Here is a 16492-nt window from a genome sequence, read left to right on the forward strand (position 1 = left end):
GAGCGGAAGCGGCGAGCGTGGTTTCCGCTGCCAGCACCCAATATGGCGGCCCCAGCGTCGCCACCGCGGGAAACACATGCTCTGTGTCCCGCCTCGGCCCCTCAGGTCTCCCTGGACTTTTGCAAGTCACCGTGGGAAACTTCAGGGCGGGGGAGTAGACTCCGCGCTCCAGCAGCGATATCATCTCTGGCCCCCGGCCCCAGGCCCTTATCCCCCGGCTGAGGAATGCGCTGGAAGCGCTCAGCCTGCACACTTTGCTCCGCCACCAGCCTGTAATACCTCGGGCGGCCGACGCACCGCGGAGGGGCCAGAATGCCGGGCGACAGGGCCTTCGCCCCACTTATTGGTGAGCCCACGCCGCGGGGCGGGCCTTTGCGCCCACTGGGCTGTGGGCCATGTCAGTCTTGGGAAATCGGGAAAGGAAGGAGGAGGCACACTCAGCCATTGGGCTCCTCTGGCTGTCAATCAAAGTGACATCCGGCGACGGCCTCAGTCCCGGCTCGCTGATTGGAGCAACCGGTCCTAGGAAGGACGCGAAGGGCGGGCTTCCGAGGGAGGTGGGAGGAGGGGGCGGGGAGGGAAGCGGAGGCTGGGGAGCTCTAGGCCGGCCGGCGGTGGCGGCGGCAAGGCCGGGACTCGAGCTGAGGGCCTGCTGTGGCGGCAGCGGCGGACGCCGAGCTCTGCAGCGGGTACCAGGCACCTTCCTTTCCCCGACGGGGGGCGGCGCCGCTCCGCGGGGCCGAGGCCTATGGGGTGAAGGGCGGCGGGGTGGAGCCCAGGGGCAGGAGGCGGGAGGCGGGAACGGGCGGGCGAGCTAGGTTCGCGTCGGCCCGGGCCCTGGGCCTGGCAGGGAGGGGCCGCCGGGCCGTGGAGAAAGGCAGCTCCGGGGTGGGTTGGGCCGGGGAGGGCTGAGGGCGCGAGAAGGCGTGGTGTGAGGCCCAGGCCGGGAGCGGGGTGGGGCCATCGGGACGGAGGGCGGGGTGGGGTTTGGCTGTGAGGGTGGGTCAAGGCCGGCCGAGTAGCACTTGTTCGCTGTTGCCCCAGAAGGCTAGAAGCCGAGGCGCCGACAGCGGGCATGGCGACTTGGTCCCAGCCGGACTCGGGTATCCGGGGCGGGGTGGGACCGGGCTCAGACCTGAGGCCTCTGGCTTTACTCCGTCTTTAAGGGGCCTTGTCCGGTTTCTCGAACTTAATTGTCTCTTGGGAGGTTTTAGTAATAAATTGCGTGAGAACGGGAGGGTCGTGTAAGCAGGGATTCTGGGTCGCAGTTGGTTTACTTTAACCAAATAAGGTGTCTGTGTGTCCGTCCGTCCGTCCGTGTGTCCCTCTTCCCCTTTAGACGAAGTTGGTAGGTGGGTCACTACAGTGAAGAGGAGAATTATGTCTCCGTTTTATGAGGTTAATGGAAGCTCAAAAGTAGAGATCAGAAACTGAAAGGCAGATTTACTCCCTCCCCACTTGGCTATCCGCGTTGAGAACTTGGCCTTATCCTCCTGCTGTGGCTCAGAAGGTCATATGAATGAAAATAAAACCTGCCTATTGCAAATTCTGGGTGGAATAATCCTCCTGCCTCACCCCCCCCCCCAGGCCCTATCAGCCTCCCTTCCCCCTTTTAATGTAAGAGCTAGGAAAGAGAAATCAGATTTTAAAGTTGGGAAAGCAAAAGGCATTATTTTGTGGAGTTAGGTGCCCTGGATGTTGTTCTCATGTCCTTTTACACTCTTCTCCCATTATAGTCCCTCCCTTCCCTTTAGAACTGGAAGGCACAGGGATTGTAGGCAGTTTTCTCTTGGGAGATGGAGGATACAACTTTTCTTTAAGATAGGAAATGGACTTCTCATGCTAAAAATAGAAGCTGGGTAGTGTGGGATGGGGTGGGGGAGGGTCGGTAAATCAGACAAGTGCAAAATATTTTGGATGCCCCAGGCATTATCTGCTTATCCAAAACAAGCTACCTTTTAGGGTATTACAAATTTGGTATCCAGAGACGGGGATCCTTCCTGAGCAATATTTTCCTTTCCTAGTTGTTCTACCTGTAACATATTTTTAGTTTTTCTTTCCCTGGGGGTAGAGTAATGGAATTATTTTTCAATAAAATATAAAAGTGGCACTTGAATGTGTTTCCTGCCTACTGCCTTAATCTTGGTGTGAAAGTTTTGGAATCTTATCTTGTTGCTCTTGTGATTCCCATTTCAGGTTTCTCTGGAAACCCCCCTGGTAAGTGTGGAGGAGGCGGGACACTCTGACCCAAGACAAAAGGCCTGTAGCTCCAGCCAAAGAAAATAAACCTTAGAGAGAAGGAAAAAAAAAAAAAATCCATCAGCTGTTCCTGAGAACAGCCTGCAGTGGAATCTACAGAGAGGACAACTGATGTGAGTGAGGAAGTGACTGTATGTGGACTGTGGAGACAGTAAGTCACGTGGGCCCCGAGGGCCTGGACTGGGTTAGCAACAGTTGTACATGCAGAGGTGAGGTGCCGAGAAGGGAAAAGTGAATGTGGTCTGGAGCGTGGCCTTGGCTTCACGGGGTGTGCTTTCCTCTGAGGCCGTCCGGGAGCTCAGCCCCTGTGTTCTGCCAGGGTGGGCTACAGGGTTTGGCACTGAGGAGGGTAACTTGCTGGCTGGAGCAGCAGAGCAGTGGCCTTGATTTGTGTTTGAAGATTTAAAAACCAAAAAGCATAAACATTCTGGTCCTTCAGCAATGCTTTCTCTGAAGAAATACTTAACGGAAGGACTCCTCCAGTTCACCATTCTGCTGAGTTTGATTGGGGTGCGGGTGGACGTGGATACTTACCTGACCTCACAGCTTCCCCCGCTCCGGGAGATCATCCTGGGGCCCAGTTCTGCCTATACTCAGACCCAGTTCCACAACCTGAGGAATACCTTGGATGGCTATGGTATCCACCCCAAGAGCATAGACCTGGACAATTACTTCACGGCCCGGCGGCTCCTCAGTCAGGTGAGGGCGCTGGACAGGTTCCAGGTGCCGACCACTGAGGTAAACGCCTGGCTGGTCCACCGGGATCCAGAGGGGTCTGTTTCTGGCAGCCAGCCCAGCTCAGGCCTCACCCTCGAGAGTTCCAGTGGCCTCCAAGATGTGACAGGCCCAGACAACGGGGTGCGAGAAAGCGAAACGGAGCAGGGATTCAGTGAAGATTTGGAGGATTTGGGAGCTGTAGCCCCTCCAGTCAGTGGAGACCTAACCAAAGAGGTTAGTGACCACACGTCGGGGTGGGTGAGAGGGGTTTGGGGTTTCCGGGGGGGGGGGCGATCCTAAAGGAGTAAGGTCATAGTACTAACCCTGTGAAGAACTACAGTGTTTTGGGAGGGGAAGGGATCTCAGGCATTGTTCTTTGACAGGAATGAGCTAAATTGTCGGACCAGGACTGGGGGCTGGGAGCATTTCCTTGTGGTGAACCATTGACCCACCTCTAAATGTACCCTCAGGACAGTGGGAGGTTCCTAGAACATGCCAGTGTGTTTACTGCTTGGATTTCAACAGGATTGTTGGAGGCACGGGGTGGGGGAGGGCATCGTGTTGTGATGGGCTTTGATGCGGTGTGTATCTGTTGCTAAGACACAAATACTTGGTGGACTCTTGCCTTGTACCTCCCCCACATCAAAACACACATGCATATCCTGAAGTTCTCCTCCTTTGTGGTCAGGCCTGTTGTTGTAAGGTCCTTGATAAGTCGGCTCTCCTGGGCCTGAGCCAAGGGGTAGATTTACAGAGTGATTATTGGCCAGGAGAGGGCCAAGGCTCCCATTCCTTGCTAAGGCCTGCAGGGAGTAGGGAGGAGAGGGCTGGGAGCTAGAAGAGAAACTGCATTCTGCTGCCTAAGTCGGCTGGCTTTGAGCTGTCAGAGATCTTTAGCTCCTGACACGTGGCTGAGACACTGTTCTGGGCAGAAAGTGAGGGACTTGTCTTTAACGATGTGAGTGAATGGCTCCTGGGGCTCCCACCTCACCAACATGATAAAACCACCTTGAGCTCTGTGTTTGGCCCAGGCTTGCCACTTAGCCTTGGGAGCTTGAGAAAACGCCTGCTACATTCTCCTGGCCATTAAAGGAAGGGAAGGCTGGCTTGCACTGCACTGGGTTTTCAAGAGCTGAGGCCTGGGGATGGGGGTGGATATGTAAAAGTTTTACAGGTGCTACAGATCTTGGCTCTTTTTCTGCCCGCTAGTCAGACCAGGTTTTGTCTCCTGTCCTGCATGCGAGCCTGTTCCTGACCCCCTTTGGATGTCAGTGGCTGTCAAAGCTTGTGGCTTCCCCTGGGCCAGTAGTCTTCAACTTGGGGCGATTTTGCCCGTTGAGGGGATAATATGGCAATGTCATATTGTCAGAGACAGTTTTGGGTGTCACAGCTGGAAGAGGTACAATTGGCATCTATGGGGAGAAGCCAGGGATGCTGCTAAACTTACTAAAAAGCGTAGGATAGCCCCCAAAGGTCAGATTGATCTGGCCCCAGACATCAGTAGTGCCAGCGTTGCTCTATGCTCAGCTGGCTCATACTTGATCTGCTTTGAGAGAGACTAGAATTATTTGAGCATGGGAGCTGTGAGCATTCCTTACCTTGCAGTGCCTCATTTCTCAGATTCTTCCAGTGCCACTGGGAACTGTACCTTTTTTCTGCTTCCTCTGTTCTTTTCTGTCAAATGGGCTTCAGAGTTGGCACAGTGGTCTGAAGAAGTATGCTTCCCAGCCGCCTCTTCCATCCTTCTGCCCTGATGGAGCTCCCCAAGGGGTGGGTGTGTAACTGGGCTTGCTCCTGGGAACTCTGCAGGGGAAGCTTCCTGTTCCCCTTGGGAGCTCTCCTGGGCTGGAATGGGGTGGGCTGGGCTGGGCTGTCTGGCTGTAAGTGGATGGTTTGGGGCAGAATGGGATGAGACTTTGGCCCTGCTTACTTCCATTCCTTGGCTTCGGGAAGGTTGTGCTGTCCCTGACCCCAGGCCTTCTCTGCTCCCTTTAGGGGTTGGGGGTGGGTCAGCATTAGGGCCCTAGACTGGGTGTGGGGGAAGGGAGGATTATTACGTGTCCAGAACAACATTTCCTCAGCAACTCCAGGATAAAAATACCCAGGTCCCAAGCATGTGACAGGCACTGCTGGAGCTGGTATTCTCCCCCGGGGTGGCAGCCTCCCCCCACCCCTGCTGCCAGGCCGGTTCCATGGACAGCCGTGGCCCAGGCCCTTGTCAGGGATAGGATTCCCCTCGAGGTTGGCACTCCGCCCAGAGCAGGGGATGGCTTGTGTACAACTCTTTCCCAGCGAGGAGCAGTCTGTGACCAAGGAGAACATACTGTCCCTGACCTGACCTTAGGCTCAAGGGGTGCAGCAGTGAGGATGGAAGCTGGAACTGTGATCCTGATTCTGTTGGTGGCGTTTTTCTTGCTTTGGAGATGTGGGCCAGGGCTCTGGCAGAGAAGCTCTTGAACAGAGCTGTGGCAGAGGGGGAGCGTGGCACACATGTGTGGCCAGGATGGTGCGGAGCACCCAGCTCCTTCGATGTGAGCCTCAGGCTCATGTCTCCCTTGTCTTGCCTGGGGCGAGGCCTGGTCAGCGCTGTGACATCTCAGCATGCGTGGAGACGGCTTTCCTTCCTTCTCTCCTCTGGCCTTTGGTAGGGGGGACAGACCCCCCTCCCCCCTGCTCCCAGCAGGCCTGGGTGCACCGGGTCCTAGCCCAGCCTAGCTTGTGGTCCTTGGGCTTCAGGACGACTGGCCACAGCCCTTCTGAGGTACAGGAAAACTCCTTCCACTTCTAGGGAAGAACTAGATTCCCCGAGAAGCTGCGGGAGTGGTTTCTGCCCAGTCCTGAGTGGGCTGGGGAAGCAGGATGCGACAGGAGGGAGAGTGGCACCCCTTCCCCCCCAGGGCTCTCTCACTGCGCCACCCCGGCTGGCTGACTGGGCTGGGTGGGGCTGCCCGCCCCTGGGTGCGTCTCCTTGAGGAGACGGAGGCGGCCCAGGGATGGGCTGGTTCCTTGCGGCAGCTTCTCCAGCTGCCCTGGTGCAGAGATTGGCTCCCGGCTGCAGCTAGGTAACAGGCGGTGGGAGGGGATTGGCTCCTTCCGCATCTCCAGCGGAGACTTGGGGGAGGAGATTGGCTCTCGTCGCAGCCTAGGTAACGACAGTGGGAGGGGATTGGCTCTTTCCGCAGCCCAGCTGCTGACCTGGGGGAGGGGATTGGCTCTCCGCAGCCTCAGCAGTGACCTGCGGGGTGGGAGGGGGAGGGGATTGGCTCCTTGCTGCAGCCTAGGTAACAAGTTTGGGGGGCGTGGGGAGGGGGAGAGAGGGAGGAGCGGGCGGCTAGGCCCTGGAGGGAGCTTGCTCTCCTCTGCAGCTTGAGCACGGAGCATGGGGTGGGAGTCCCATCTCACTGCAGCCTCTGCGGTGAGCTCAGGGTGGGGGCTGCCGGGTGCCTGAGTGGAACTGGGGTTGTGAGGTGGGAGGGGGCTGCTCGAGGATGGAGAAAGGGGGCTGGGCTGGGCCGCCCAGGCAGCAGCACGGGCGGGGCACCCTCCTCGGGCCCCTTGGAGCTAGCAAGGGGCCACCCTTCCAGCCTGGTGTGCTCCCTGCAAGCCAAGAGCTCCTTGCAGCCCCCTGTCCGGCTTCCCGGCACCAGCTGCCCTGGGGCTCATCTCGCAGACCATGACCCGCCTGGACCGCAGCTCTCACAGTGGTGGGGGCCATGCCAAAGGGAGCCGGCCCCTTAACTCTTTGCTGGCTGGTCACCGGGTGGCCCAGCCCCCCTCTGCTCCTGGGTCCAGGGCTTCTGTTCAGGTTGGTGTATGTGGGGAGAGTAAAGGGAGAGGTACACCTGGGAGGTCTTAGGATCTGGGAGGGTTCTGGTGGGAAAGGGATACCTGGGTAGGGCTGGGGAGGTGGGTCTTGTGTAAGGATATTGCTTTCTGGAAAGTGCTTTTTTAACCTCTGAGTGGAAGTTCAGGGTTTCTTTTGCCACAGGAGATGGCATGTGTAGGAAGCCCAAATGGCTCTTATTTATTGGGGCTCGATGCTGGTGGCACTGGGGATGGCAGCTGGTGCAGGAACTGATCAGGAGCCACCAGGTTACAGTGGGAAGGAGGCATTTTGGTGCCTGTGGTGGCAGTTGTGGCTGAGCGGTGATGGGGCCCATGTCCTTGAGTGGGTTGACTGACGGAGCATCCGTGAGTCCTGGGGTGTGGTGAGGTAGGGAGTGAGAGTGCTGGTGTGAAGGGACACCAGGGGCCGGCCTTGGCAGGGGTGGGGTGCCCAGTGAGGATCATCTGACTGCCCGAGGCTCTCCTGGGACAGAGGCAGCTTGCTGGGATCAGCTGAGAGTGGGAGTTCTGGAAGGGATGGATCTTGAGGTGAGCCTGGGCTTTAAGAGTTGTGGGTGTCCAGCCTTACTCCTGCCTCAGCCAGGGAAGGGGGAATGGCTGTAGGAAGGGTTGGAGGCAGCCCGTGGTTGTCATTGGTTGCAGCAGGTGGTTGCAAATGCAGGGATTTTCCTCTCTGGCCCACCCCACCTCTTTATGCAAATGAAATAGCACCATAGTCTGATGCAAGCCTGGCCACCTCAGAGCAATTCTGCATGACAGTTCGCCCTTGCGTGGCCTGGCCAGCATCCTACAAGCCCAAGTGTGAAGGGATTCCCATTTCCAGAATGAGAAGTATCTCCTGCTTCCCCCTTCTTTCTTGTGGAGCGGTGAGGGTGGCCCTGCCTTTTGGCCTGGCTGTACCTCTGGTCCTAAGCCCACAGGCTTGTGTGGGGTTGGTCATGCTGGTAATTTTTGTTAGCTCTTGGGGTTTTTTGGTTGTTGTTTTGTTTTGTTTTTGGAGGCTGGTATCTGGAAATGGATGAATGAAGCCTTGTTGGTACGAAGGGGACGGGGCTGGGAGAGCTGCCCACCAACTCCCAGGACTAATCGGAGTGATGCTAGGAAAGACCCCTGGATCCGAGAGCTAAAGTCACCGTGATTTGTCTTTCAGGACATAGATCTGATTGACATCCTTTGGCGACAGGATATTGACCTGGGGGCTGGGCGTGAGATTTTTGACTATAGTCATCGCCAGAAGGAGCAGGATGTGGATAAGGACCTGCGAGATGGAGCGGAGCAGGACACCTGGTCAGGCGAGGGTGCAGAAGCTCTGGCGCGAAACCTGCTAGTGGATGGAGAAACTGGGGAGAGCTTCCCTGCACAGGTACGCCCATCTCTGCCCACTTCTAGAGACTTCTTAAAGATGGCAGGTTCTGTCTGTGGAATGAACCCGAATGTATCTTTTGGGTTGGGGTCTTCAAGTCACTTGCGCTGAGGAAGGGGGAGTGGATGAGCAGCAGAGAAGCAGAGGAACCAGGCCTTGGTCACCAACAGCACAGAGGAGGCAAAGCACCCAGCAGCTTCCTGTTTGTATCAGGACTCTTCCCCTCTCCCTCTGTTCTTTCCTGGAGTCGGAGACTCAGGGCCAGCCATCAGCCCGGGAACAGAGGGAGAGTGGAGGCTTGTAGCCACTGCGGCCCTCCTTCAGCTCCCCGCCCTGGAAAGGCTGGGGATAAGGCTTTGGCCCGCAGGCGGCCAGGGCCCGGGGCAGTCAGACTTACAGTTGCTGTTGCCACAGGTGCCTGGTGGGGAGGACCAGACGGCCCTGTCCCTGGAAGAGTGCCTTAGGCTGCTGGAGGCCACCTGCCCCTTTGGGGAGAATGCTGAGGTGAGCAGGGCTCCAGGGAGAGCCCACCGAGCCAGCAGGGCAGCCTGCACGCCGTGTGTCCGTTTGCGGCTGCCCGAGGGGACAGCTCCTGCTGCCAGCCTGGTCCTGGCTGCGGGGGTAAATTCAGAGGAAGGAAGAGACAGAACTGGAGGTGGTAGTCTCTGGGAGGAGTGCATTCGGTGGTCTTGCCTTCTCCTCGCTGAAGCCTCTGTGTTTTGCCCTAGTTTCCAGCAGATATTTCCAGCATAACAGAAGCAGTGCCTAGTGAGAGTGAGCCCCCCGGTCTTCAAAACAACCTCTTGTCTCCTCTCCTGACGGGGACAGAGTCACCATTTGATTTGGAGCAGCAGTGGCAAGATCTCATGTCCATTATGGAAATGCAGGTAGGATTACAAGAACAGGGCACAGGGTTCTCAGATGAGGGGTGCAGGGTCGGGGGTGGGTTGGGGTGTTCACATTCAGTTGCTGTTTCACCTCTGGGAAGAGAAAGTAACATTTCTCCGTCTAATCCATAGGAAAGTGGGGACACTGAGAGGTCATTGTTTGGGTGTCTCCTTAGGGTAGGGGGTGCAGTCAGGAGTGGGGTTTGGGTTAAAACCCCAGGGTTGAGGCTTTGAAAGCAGGACTGGCCCATAGGGATGCCTTCATCCTTCCTTTTAGGTAGATAATCACTTGACTGAAGGCTTCCAGGTTTTATTAGCATTAAAAAAAACAAACAAACTGGACATTCATGTGGTGCTTTTATAGCTGGTGCCAGCTTTCCTGACCCTCACAGTTATCTAGTCAGCCCTTTGTTATTTTAGAGGGGAGGAAATTGAAACTCAGAGAGGTTAAGTGTTGTGTCTGTGGTCACACAGCAAGTGGTGCAGCTAGGTTTTCTCACTCCAGGGCTGGGTGTTTCCTTCTTCCTCCAAGGAAGGGAGGATCGGGAGCCAGTCAGCTGTGCATTGAGGTGGGGTCCCCAGGGAGTACTCATCTCTACCAGGCCTAGTTGGGCTAATGGACCAAGAAGGGCCAGGAGTTAACCCTGGGCTCTGGATTCCAGTCTCTTGCCTGTCCACCCACACAGCTGTGCCTGTGTCAGGTGCCTGCTGGTGTGAGCCCCCAGCCTCCCAGGAGGGAGTTTGCTCAGAGTGAACTGTGACGCTCTTCTCCCCTCCCAGGCCATGGAAGTGAACACTTCAACAAATGAGATCCTGTACAATGCCCCTCCTGGAGACCCCTTGAGCACCAACTATAGCCTTGCCCCCAACACTCCCATCAATCAGAATGTCAGCCTGCATCAGGCGTCCCTGGGGGGCTGCAGCCAGGACTTCTCACTCTTCAGTCCCGAGGCGGAGAGCCTGCCCGTGGCCAGCGGCTCCACGCTGCTCCCGCTGCTCCCCAGCAATTCCACCAGCCTCAACTCCAGCTTTGCCTCCACCAACCTGGCGGGGCTCTTCTTTCCACCCCAGCTCAACGGCACAGCCAATGACACAGCAGGCCCCGAGTTGCCTGACCCTCTGGGGGGCCTGTTAGACGAAGCCATGCTGGACGAGATAAGCCTGATGGACCTGGCCATCGAAGAGGGCTTTAACCCTGTGCAGGCCTCCCAGCTCGAAGAAGAATTTGACTCTGACTCAGGTCTCTCCTTGGACTCTAGCCATAGCCCTTCCTCCCTGAGCAGCTCTGAAGGCAGCTCTTCTTCCTCTTCCTCCTCGTCCTCTTCCTCCTCCTCGTCCTCCTCCTCCTCCTCTTCCTCTGCTTCTTCCTCAGCTTCTTCCTCCTTTTCTGAGGAAGGTGCTGTTGGCTACAGCTCTGACTCTGAGACCCTGGATCTAGAAGAGGCTGAGGGCGCTGTGGGTTACCAGCCTGAGTATTCCAAGTTCTGCCGCATGAGCTACCAGGATCCATCTCAGCTCTCCTGCCTGCCCTATTTGGAGCACGTGGGCCACAACCACACGTACAACATGGCGCCCAGTGCCCTCGACTCTGCTGACCTGCCACCACCCAGCGGCCTCAAGAAAGGCAGCAAGGAGAAGCAGGCTGACTTCCTAGACAAGCAGATGAGCCGGGACGAGCATCGAGCCCGAGCCATGAAGATCCCCTTCACCAATGACAAAATCATCAACCTGCCAGTGGAGGAGTTCAATGAGCTGCTGTCCAAATACCAGCTGAGCGAGGCCCAGCTCAGCCTCATCCGTGACATCCGGCGCCGGGGCAAGAACAAGATGGCTGCACAGAACTGCCGCAAGCGCAAGCTGGACACCATCCTGAACCTGGAGCGGGATGTGGAGGACCTGCAGCGTGATAAAGCCCGGCTGCTGCGGGAGAAGGTGGAGTTCCTCCGGTCCCTGCGGCAGATGAAGCAGAAGGTCCAGAGTCTGTACCAGGAGGTGTTTGGGCGGCTGCGGGATGAGAATGGGCGGCCCTACTCGCCCAGTCAGTATGCACTCCAGTATGCCGGGGACGGCAGTGTCCTCCTCATTCCCCGCACCTTGGCCGACCAGCAGGCCCGGAGGCAGGAGAGGAAGCCAAAGGACCGAAGAAAGTGAGCCTGGGGAGGAAAGGGGGGTTGACGCTCACCGGGATGGAAACTGGAGAAGGGCTGGGCCTGGACCTGGACCTACAGAGGGGACTCGAATGCCTTCTTATCCAATAGATCTTCTCAGATGGGATAAACTGCGGGTCAGTGGACAGGAAGAGGAGGGCGCAGGCGCTGTCTGGCTCAGCTTCCCCCAGTGGGGGTGGGGCAGGGCGGAAGTGGCCAGACCACTTGGGTGGACAGGGTCCTCACCCCTACTCTTTCCTTTGCGGGAAGGGGTGGTGCTGGCATTGCTGGAGGCCGACCAAGGGGAAGGGGGGGGCTTGTGAGAGGAAAGTCATAGAAAGTCTCATTCCTGGAAGGAAACAAGGAAGGAACAAAGGAAGGGGGATTAAAAAAAAAAAAACCAAAAAAATCAAAGCGGGAAGAAAATCAAAGGGCAGGTTAAGGTTGGGTCTGGCCAGGATACCAGACAGAAGGGTTGTGGTGGGACTAGGCCCTCTGCTCGAGTAAACCCCACTTCATCCCAGGGGAGGGTAGAACACAAGGTGGGATCTGGGAGGAGCTTTCAGTTTCTGCCCTGTAGTGGTTTGAAGGGGAGCTCTTGGATATGTCCTGTAATGTTCTCATTTGGAGGGGAGCCTCTGGGACCCAACACTGGCTTGGGAGGGCTAGGGCCAAAGAGTTAGAGGGAACAGGTCACGAGGCCCCAAGGCCCCCATGCCGTGTGGCAGCAGCCCCAACACCAAGCATGTCCCTCACTGCCCTGCCACTCCATCTCCCTCTGTGCCCAGTACCCCCCTGAGCTGAGGCACCCACGTTTCCATCAGAGCCTGCATGCCAATGCTGTTCTCTTCCCGCCCGAGTGCCCCTCACCCCTCCCCGCTGCCTGGAGCTCTTCTGCTGCTGGGGTGCTGGTATTGCCCCCCTAGAGCTGAGCCTGTAGCCTCCTGGGGGCTGCTCTGAGGCAGGGGGATGATGTGGAGAAGCCAGGCAGTATTTAGCACAACACTGGGGAGTGACCCATCCCTCAGGCCTCCCCTGCCAACAACCGGGCATGTCACTGGAAGACAAAAAAACCACAACACCCAGCAACAAAAACAAACTAGTCCTTTTAGAATTTCTTGCGCTTTGATTTTTTTAGGGCTTGAGCCCTGTTTCACTTATAGGGTCTAGAATGCTTGTGTTGAGTAAAAAGGAGATACCCCAATATTCAAAGCTGCTAAATGTTCTCTTTGCCATAAAGACTCCGTGTAACTGTGTGAACACTTGGGATTTTTCTCCTCTGTCCCGAGGTCTCTGTCTGCTTTTTTTTTTTGTTTGTTTTTTTGTTTCTTTCTAGAAGAATGAGAAGTGCATGTAATGGGGGCTGAGAGCACCTACCCCCAGGCTCTCGGCCACAGGCTGCTTCTCCACACCCCCAGTTCAGCAAAGGCCCTGGGCAGGACTTCCTGGGGGAGGCAGAGAGGGGAGCGCCAAGGTGGCCAGATGGTTCCAGGACCACAGTGTCTTTATTTTTAACTGTTTGCCACTGCTGCCCCCACCCTTGCCTGGCTCTGGAGTACAGTCACCCCCAGACTAGCAGGAGTGAGTTGTGGGGGGAGAAGTACTGATTCTCCTCCATACTGGGGGGCGGGGGAGAGGCTAACTGAGCAGTAGGAATGGAAGGCATGAGCCTGGGAAGTGCTTTTATAAATTATTTTCCTTGTAGATTTTATTTTTAATTTATCTCTGACCTGCCAGGGAGAGGGGAGAGAGAGAGAGAGAAAGAGATGCTGTGAGCACATGACAAAATAAAATAAAATAAAATGGATGATTCATTCTCAAGTGTAGTTTTTCCCTACTTTCAATTTAAATTGAGTAAAAGAAAGATCCCAGGAGGGGAGGACTGGCCATTGTGTGGCTAAGGCAGAGCTTGCAGGGGAAGGTGGGTGGAGAACTGGGGAGGTTGACAGTGAGGAATTTAGAAAGACTTAAGTACCGTTTTAAACCTTCCAGGCAGGTTGTTGGTACCTCTTCACAGGGTTCCCTAGCTGAATCCTCCCTCTGGAGAATTTTGGTCTTTCTCCTAGGACTAGGCTAGGTGGAGGGGCTGTCACCTGGCCAGCTCCTTGTAGGTCCACCTGTGAGAAAGTGTATTTTTAAGCTTCAGCATGCTGTCACTTCTGGTGACCCCACTTACCAAAGGGTACAGAGCATCAGAGAGTAATACCAATGACGGACTGAAAACCTGAGAAATCCATGAGCCTGACACATGCCAAGCACTTGAGTGTAACAGCAGGACCACAAAATTAGAGAAGCAGGAAGTTAGACTCCAGGGTTTAAGGCATCACAAAGCCTCCCCAAGCGAGGTCAACAGAATCTGTTCTTCAGAAAATCTGCTTTAACATCAAAGCCTAAGAGCTGGATGCTTCCAGGTGCTGGGTGCTTGATGGAACTGCCACCACATCCTGGGGTAGGTGGCTAGCAAATGCCAGAGGAATGAATACTCACTCACCTGGCAGCCTGTACAATTTCCTGGATGAGGTTTAGGACCAGAAGCTGTGATCCCCATAATGGAACCCATGATCTGGAACTCCTGTGTGCCACAGGGTGACCTTAGCCCAGTAGTCCTTTAGTGGTACTACCAGAGTATCCCAAGGTATGGAATAGAATTCTGGGAATAACATCAATTTATTTGTTTGAATTTACACTGGCTTTTAAACCCCCAGCTAGTTGGAAAGCGTCCTCAAACAAGTTCTTTCCTAATTAGGAATTAGCTAATGTCTATAAGCCAGATAAAACCAAGATTCTTGAAAATAAGAGACTAAAAAATTAAATTTGAAAAACTTTAATTCAAGCTGATAAAAAGTACAAATTATAGAGGAGTAAATTGAGATAAGTAAAATTCAGAGTTGTTTTTGTATCCCTTCTAGAAAAGTGTGTATTTTTGCCTAGGTATACAATTAGGCTGTAACTTTTATCTTGTTTTGCAATTTTAACCTAACACATTCAAATATTTTTTTTTTCCAAAATTTTTTAAGAGAGAAAAAAAATCTTCTCTCACCCTGTTAGCGCTGCCCCTGGTCTGAGAAAGTCCATTTTTGTCACCCCTCCCCCACGTCCCCTTATGTAGAGATGTACAGTTGTGTCTAGGATCCCGCTGATCAGCTGGGGCTTTGCGCCAAGTTGGTCAGCACTTGCTGCGGGGTTGACCTCTTTTTGCCGCTGGCAGGTGGAGTGGGTGCTCCAGCTTCAAGGCTTTTTCTGGCAGGAAGAAGACAGGAGGACTCAAGGCCTGTCAAAGAGCAGCTACACCTTAGACGAGTGAGAAGAGGTCCCTAGGCTGAGGAGGGAGATTAGCTAGCCTCAGGGCTTAACGGAGGACCAGACCTCAAGGTGACCTGCTTGGGTGGGGGCGGAAACCTGGCTCTGTTTCCACTTTGGCAGTACTAGTCTCCATTCAAACCGATTTCTCCCCACATTCTAATTCACATAAGCATTTGGAAGTAGACCTGTTGTTTCAACCTCTGCCCTGCACAGATCTCACCAGTGAAGCTGGAGGCAATATTTCAGGGTCAATAAAAATAGAAGAAATAAAAAAAAAATAGAAATCTAGAACTGAGGGGAAAGAGTGATCTAAAATAAAAAATGCTCAGTGTCACCAAGACCTGGCCTCCATGCCCTGACTAGGGAAAGCCGAACAGCACCCAGTTGGCCAGTGAGTGGGAAGTCCTTTCCACAGAGCCCTGGCTTCCTCAGGCAGCCCTCAGCCCTTTTCCAACCCCAGCTACTGACCAGACCTTGCTGCTTTTCAAGTTTGGCAAATAGGTGGAAAAACAAGTGCTTCAGAGAAAAAAATAACATCCCCACCACCTTCATGTCTCCTACCTCATCCAGTAGGTACCGACCTAGAGCCACAGCTTCAGCTCCAACTAACTAGTTTTATGGCACTCCAGGCAAGAAGTCCACTTCCTTACTGGCACTACCACATTAGGAGCACAGGAACCAGATCGGTGGCCGGCTCTCTGGAAGTCCGTTTCCCAACCAGGTGTGGAAATTCTCTAGCAAAACCCATGTGCTTCATTATCTTAAGTGGCTAAGCCTTGTTTTCTTATCACTGATCCATCTGGGACATGAAAAGGACTCACAGACCTTCAGTTTGTCAGTCTAATAAGAACCTTTCACCTTTCCCAGAGGCCAGCCATCCTCCTTGCCTCTAGTTCTGAACTCTATAGTACAAAAGGAGCAGGTGAGGGACTCAATATATGTGGAACTTAGCACCTAATGTGAGTTCTAGTCCCTGTTCTGTCCAGGACTTTGAAAGTTCAGGTCAGCCTCAATTAGTTGAGACACAGAATCTGCTGCACAAATTGTCTGAAGGAGTGAGTCTGAGACCCCACAAAAGAGGGGAGTTTTCCAAATCAGTTGGATATAAACACTTGTCTTCTGAGTACACAGAATATTATAAAAGTCTTAAAAGCTGGTTCTCTTCCAGTCTAACTGCAGAATGGAGACTGAGTGTACAGTATTTGTGACTTAAGTCCAGATGCTATTCCAACCAAGGAAACAACCTAGTTTACACTTGGGGGGAGGCAGAAAAAAGGCCAAGGAGTTGATGCTCTGCCTTTTGTTGTAAACATATTTAATGAGGCTAATTAGGTTGTCTTAAAACCTTCCAGTTCTCAGCTAGGGGCTGAAGCACTACTTTAAACAATGGGCCAGTGCCCCACAGCTGGGCCCCAAAGTTGCCCGGTCTGACCTGAGGCTATGCAAACAATAAATGGTAGGTTTGGTCAAAGTCAAACTAGGATTTCAAATCCTTGTGGAGTAACTAGTGGCTCTGGTACTATCGCAAACCACCAAGGTTACAATGCAGATCCCGATGTGTGACTATTTTAACACAAGCTATTTAATATAAGCAACAATTACAGAACCAAATCATCAATACATATAAATTGTAAACTTAATGTTTCAGCCTTGCCTCAATGTCCTGCTGCCTCGCTGGCCTAAGGTGAAAAAACCAAAATACCCCAAAGCCTCAGAAACAGAATACTTGCTCTACCTGCCCCCACGGAGCACAGCCAATTAGGTTTTTCATCCCACTGCAAGATGGTTTTATTTTGAATTTCATTTGCTTTCAATATTCAGCAATTTATTCAGTAGGAAGCTCCCAAGGTGAAGGTCAATTAAAGTTATCCATAGAAGAGGGATGAGCAATAGTGAACACATTGGTTAGAATAGCAGTAATTTCTGCTATCAATGCTGGACAGTCAAACCAAGGTGACAGGCAGATCAGA

The 16492-nt window shown here is 54.1% G+C and overlaps 1 protein-coding gene across 3 annotated transcripts; it reads left to right on the top strand.

The window, feature by feature from the left end:
- The first annotated feature begins 580 nt into the window (after positions 1-580).
- Positions 581-13033, top strand: NFE2L1 (NFE2 like bZIP transcription factor 1). 3 transcript variants are annotated; one of them, XM_055317701.1, is made up of 6 exons: positions 581-689; positions 2197-3210; positions 7973-8185; positions 8600-8689; positions 8914-9072; positions 9853-13033. In XM_055317701.1, exons 2-6 carry the CDS (start codon positions 2701-2703, stop codon positions 11221-11223), a joined length of 2343 nt encoding a protein of 780 aa, XP_055173676.1. In that variant the 5' UTR covers positions 581-689; positions 2197-2700; the 3' UTR covers positions 11224-13033. The 3 variants fall into 3 exon arrangements, with proteins under 3 accessions (XP_055173676.1, XP_055173671.1, XP_055173681.1); XM_055317696.1 differs by lacking the exon at positions 581-689 and adding an exon at positions 1004-1103; XM_055317706.1 differs by lacking the exons at positions 581-689; positions 8600-8689 and adding an exon at positions 1004-1103.
- The last annotated feature ends 3459 nt before the right edge of the window (positions 13034-16492 follow it).

This window comes from Nyctereutes procyonoides, unplaced genomic scaffold, assembly GCF_905146905.1.
Source record: "Nyctereutes procyonoides isolate TBG_1078 unplaced genomic scaffold, NYPRO_anot_genome, whole genome shotgun sequence".
In the NCBI taxonomy this organism is placed as follows: Eukaryota; Metazoa; Chordata; class Mammalia; order Carnivora; family Canidae; genus Nyctereutes; species Nyctereutes procyonoides.

What these genes read in the sequence shown, in the direction of transcription:
- NFE2L1 (XM_055317701.1), top strand. Translation starts at nt 2,701, where the DNA reads ATGCTTTCTCTGAAGAAATACTTAACGGAAGGACTCCTCCAGTTCACC. An exon ending in GTGGAGACCTAACCAAAGAG is followed by an intron (nt 3,211 to 7,972) that starts GTTAGTGACCAC and finishes TTTGTCTTTCAG; the next exon opens with GACATAGATCTGATTGACAT. An exon ending in TGTCCATTATGGAAATGCAG is followed by an intron (nt 9,073 to 9,852) that starts GTAGGATTACAA and finishes CTCCCCTCCCAG; the next exon opens with GCCATGGAAGTGAACACTTC.